The sequence below is a fragment of the Triturus cristatus genome, chromosome 4_1, assembly GCF_964204655.1.
Source record: "Triturus cristatus chromosome 4_1, aTriCri1.1, whole genome shotgun sequence".
Taxonomy (NCBI): domain Eukaryota; kingdom Metazoa; phylum Chordata; class Amphibia; order Caudata; family Salamandridae; genus Triturus; species Triturus cristatus.
This window is the reverse complement of record NC_140585.1, coordinates 213,017,829-213,021,500: the sequence shown is the minus strand read 5'-3', so window position 1 is coordinate 213,021,500 and position 3,672 is coordinate 213,017,829. Positions and strand designations below refer to the sequence as shown.

Genomic DNA, 3,672 nt, shown 5'->3' with positions numbered 1-3,672 from the left:
GCTCATGATAAATTAGAGTTCCTAAGTTCTTAAAACAATCTTATTCAAATCATTCATTCAGTTCCCAAAAGTAAATGCAAAGAATTATGTCACACCGGGTCAGGTTTTTATGGTGCCATATTAAGGTAGTCTTGTCAGATATTCAGATTTGAGAGGCTCTTAGAATTAGGCCTTTAACATCTTTAAAGATATATGCAGGTTCTTTATGTGATATGATGTGCACTTTATGAGATGTCAATAAATGTGCAACTGATGATATCATTGATGTCCAGTCAAACAACAGTTGGAAGTCAGAAACAGGTCTATTAAAAGAACTGCATTGTTTCTATAATAATAGACAATGAAGACCTAATCTTCAATTTAGAGGCCTTCTAAGAAAATCCATTATGAATCCATTATAAATAAAAAAAAAATCTGATTTGGTAACTCTAACTATTCAAAATATTTGTAATCATTGTACGATACATTTGGAGTATTGTTGGTCACCTGAAGATTGTGTAAGAAATCATTATCGTAATATCGGAAATGTTCCAAAAGAAAGGTGGTGACTGTGCAGAACTTGTAAGAAAGTAAACATGTAAGATGTTATAAGACCAATACTACCACCAAAGTGTGCTACTTTATTCATGGGAAAATGTGCCTCGAAAGTATCTTGAAGAAAGCTTGCTTCACATCAGTATTCCTCAGGCTGTAGATCATTGGATTCAATACTGGAGAGATAATTGCGTACAAGGCAGATGCGACTTTGTCTCCTTTACTGCCATGAGTCACTGAAGGAAGTACATATGCGTAGATAGTGCTAACATAGTATAACGTAACCACCAATAGGTGGGATGCACAAGTAGAAAAGGCCTTCCTCTTCTTCTCTGCAGAGTGCATTCTCACAATTGATGCAAGAATATATGTGTATGATATGATTATGCAGAAGAAGCAGAATATTCCAAAGAAGAAGTCTTCCACTAGGGTCACATTCTTGAGTAGGTGGGTATCGGAGACAGAAGCCTTAAGAAGAGCTGGTATTTCACAGAAAAAATGATCCAAAATAATGGTTTCAGAAAAGGAGACGTTCAGGAGTAACCCAGTGAGGAACATGGCATTAAGCATGCCAACCAACCACACAGCAGCTGCTAAAGAGGTGTAAATCTTCTTGCACATGATAATTGGATAATGCAGTGGCATGCAGATGGCCACAAACCTATCAAAAGCCATCAGTGCAAGAAGAATGAGCTCAGTGCCCAGAGTGGAAGTTAGCAGGAACTGCTGTGTCATGCAACCAATATAAGAGATGGACTTTGTCTCAGAGAGCAGGATGTTCAGAACTTGAGGACTAATGCATGATGTAAAGCAGATGTCCAATACAGCAAGGTTGATTAGAAAGAAATACATGGGAGTGTGAAGATGAGCATCCGAGGATATGATGGTGATAATAAGGATATTTCCTATCACAGCAAGTAGATACAACAACAGAAAAACTGCAAAGAATGCAGACTGTAATTGTGGGTAGCTGGAAAATCCCATAAGGAAGAACTCTGAGGATGACGTCTGGTTTGTTTGTGCTCTTAAAATGAGAGGCATCATCTAATGGATAGAAATCATTATGTTCAGCATTATATTTTGAAACATATCCTTAAATCAGTTAATACACATTCTTCTCCTTCTTCCCAAATCCAGAATAATCTCACAGCATTTGTCCAGACATTACCACAGAAAATATTTTAAACATCAAAAAAAATTCAGATTCATTTATTGCAAATTTGGCTCTGAATCATTTTCAATGACCACTCATGTGGATCATGCCAAAAAATGTGTTTATTTTGGCCCGGGGTGTCTACTTTCCATTTTTATTAATAAAGCTACTGTTCTAATATTCTTCTTGGTGGCAGTTAGTGGCCCCCTGTTGGCCATCCTGTTTGTGCATCCATGCTTCTCCTTTTGTGTTGTTACACTTTTGCATCTATATACACTGAGGGGCATATTTTTTAAAGTTTTAAACAACGCAGGGCAGCAAGCAAAGTTGATACTCTGCCTTGCATGAAATGAAGAGAGCTGAAATGTGCCATATCTAGTAAGATATGGTGCATGTCTCCTCTCTCCTTACACTGATTGCTGCCTAGTGCCAACACAGGCAACCTTACTCCATGCTGGAAGGAATGCCTGGTTTACAGGCAGGATTGTCTTTGTCCAAAAAGGTATACCTTTCTGCACAAAAACAATCCAAAGTGTAATTTTCCTCTATCTATGATGCATAGGCGCATATAAAGAGGAAATAAAGAGGTGACTTTTTCTTCTCTCTGTTATGCCATGCTATGGGAGACAAGACGTACTGATATGAAGCAATTCCAGATTTATAAACCTTTGTAAATCATAAATTGCATCTAATCCATGGGTGGATGCATGTGAACACCCATGCTCTACCCATGGAACTACGACCAGCTCGAAATGTAATGCAAAGCAGAGAAAGCCAATGCACTGTGTTACATTTCTGTAGAAAGTCATGCAAGGTGGTGCAAATAGCCTCTTGTGACCCAAGGACAACGCAACAGCTTAGTAAATCTGAGGCAAAATGCTACACCCGTATTGCTCAATTTGGTCTCCTGATCTATCATTTGAGCATTTCAGGACTCAGAGGGGGGTAAAGTGCCAGATGCAAAGTAATGCAAGGCAGCTCTATGCTCCCCATTGTGTTACTTTGTATTGACTAAACCACACAAAGCCATGCAATGAAATTGCTCAAAAATGATTTAGCATTGGGGCTGTGCCAGAAAAGTGATGCAACCTCATCCCAAAATCATTGTAAGTCTGGTCCTTAATTTGTCAGGTAGGCTGGGGCATTGCTGGTTACTAATTTGTAACTGATGGAGCAGGTCTAGAAGAGGATCATTTTGTAGAGGGTGCCACCTGGATGAAGCTGTGGACACAGCTAGATGAGAGTTTTGTCTAACCTCTACAACACTTTGATTCTGAATGTTGCATGCAGAACGCCTTTCAATGAAGACATTGTGGAATCAGGAATGGGACCTATTTTTTGATACTGTGAGAGAGAATCAACTTTAAATAATTGAGAATCATTCGTTAACAATTATTCTTAGTTTTGATCTGAAACCTTAGGGCTAGATTCATGTCAATAGTGAACTCAGGATTTTGCCACATGCAGAAAGCTATGCTGAGTTATAATTTCAGATTTGTAAGACCTTTTTAGATTTGAGCACTATTAGCAATGATTTCACAAAGACAAATTATGTTTTAGTCAGATCTGGGGGAGTGGCTTGGCTGAGCTGTGAAATGGCTGCTCACTAGAGAGGTTGCCCCGGGCGAACGTCTAATCTGACACAGATCTGCCATAATACAAGCTGCCCATACCTGCAAAATGCCTGCACAGTGTCAACGAACTGCTGGGGGCCCTGCCAATGCAATTTGAGGACATTTCACTGCATTTAGACCTTGCAGCTGTGATGGGGCTGGTGGAGACCATCTGCCACTGGTGAGGCAGCCTGCTCTCAACGATGAAGGTGAGCGGTGAGTGGTGAGTGCAGGCTCGAGGGCTGACCGGGGGGATCCCACAACTGAGCTTTTGCAGCATCTGCTGTCCCCCTTCCGTGCTCTCTCACCCTGCTCTATGATCTGGTGGACGTGTGGGTACAGCCTCTGTCCTGGTCCCAGGCATCACGTAGT

General features: G+C 40.5%; 1 protein-coding gene across 1 annotated transcript; it reads right to left on the bottom strand.

Moving 5' to 3' along the window:
• Window positions 1-624: 624 nt before the first annotated feature.
• Window positions 625-3,341, bottom strand: LOC146854080 (olfactory receptor 5V1-like). Its single transcript, XM_085650995.1, has 3 exons — window positions 3,332-3,341; window positions 1,833-1,853; window positions 625-1,556 (listed from the first exon to the last, which is right to left on the bottom strand). The coding sequence occupies exons 2-3, from the start codon at window positions 1,837-1,839 to the stop codon at window positions 625-627; spliced, it is 939 nt and encodes a 312-aa protein (XP_085507121.1). The 5' UTR covers window positions 1,840-1,853; window positions 3,332-3,341.
• Between the last annotated feature and the right edge of the window lie 331 nt (window positions 3,342-3,672).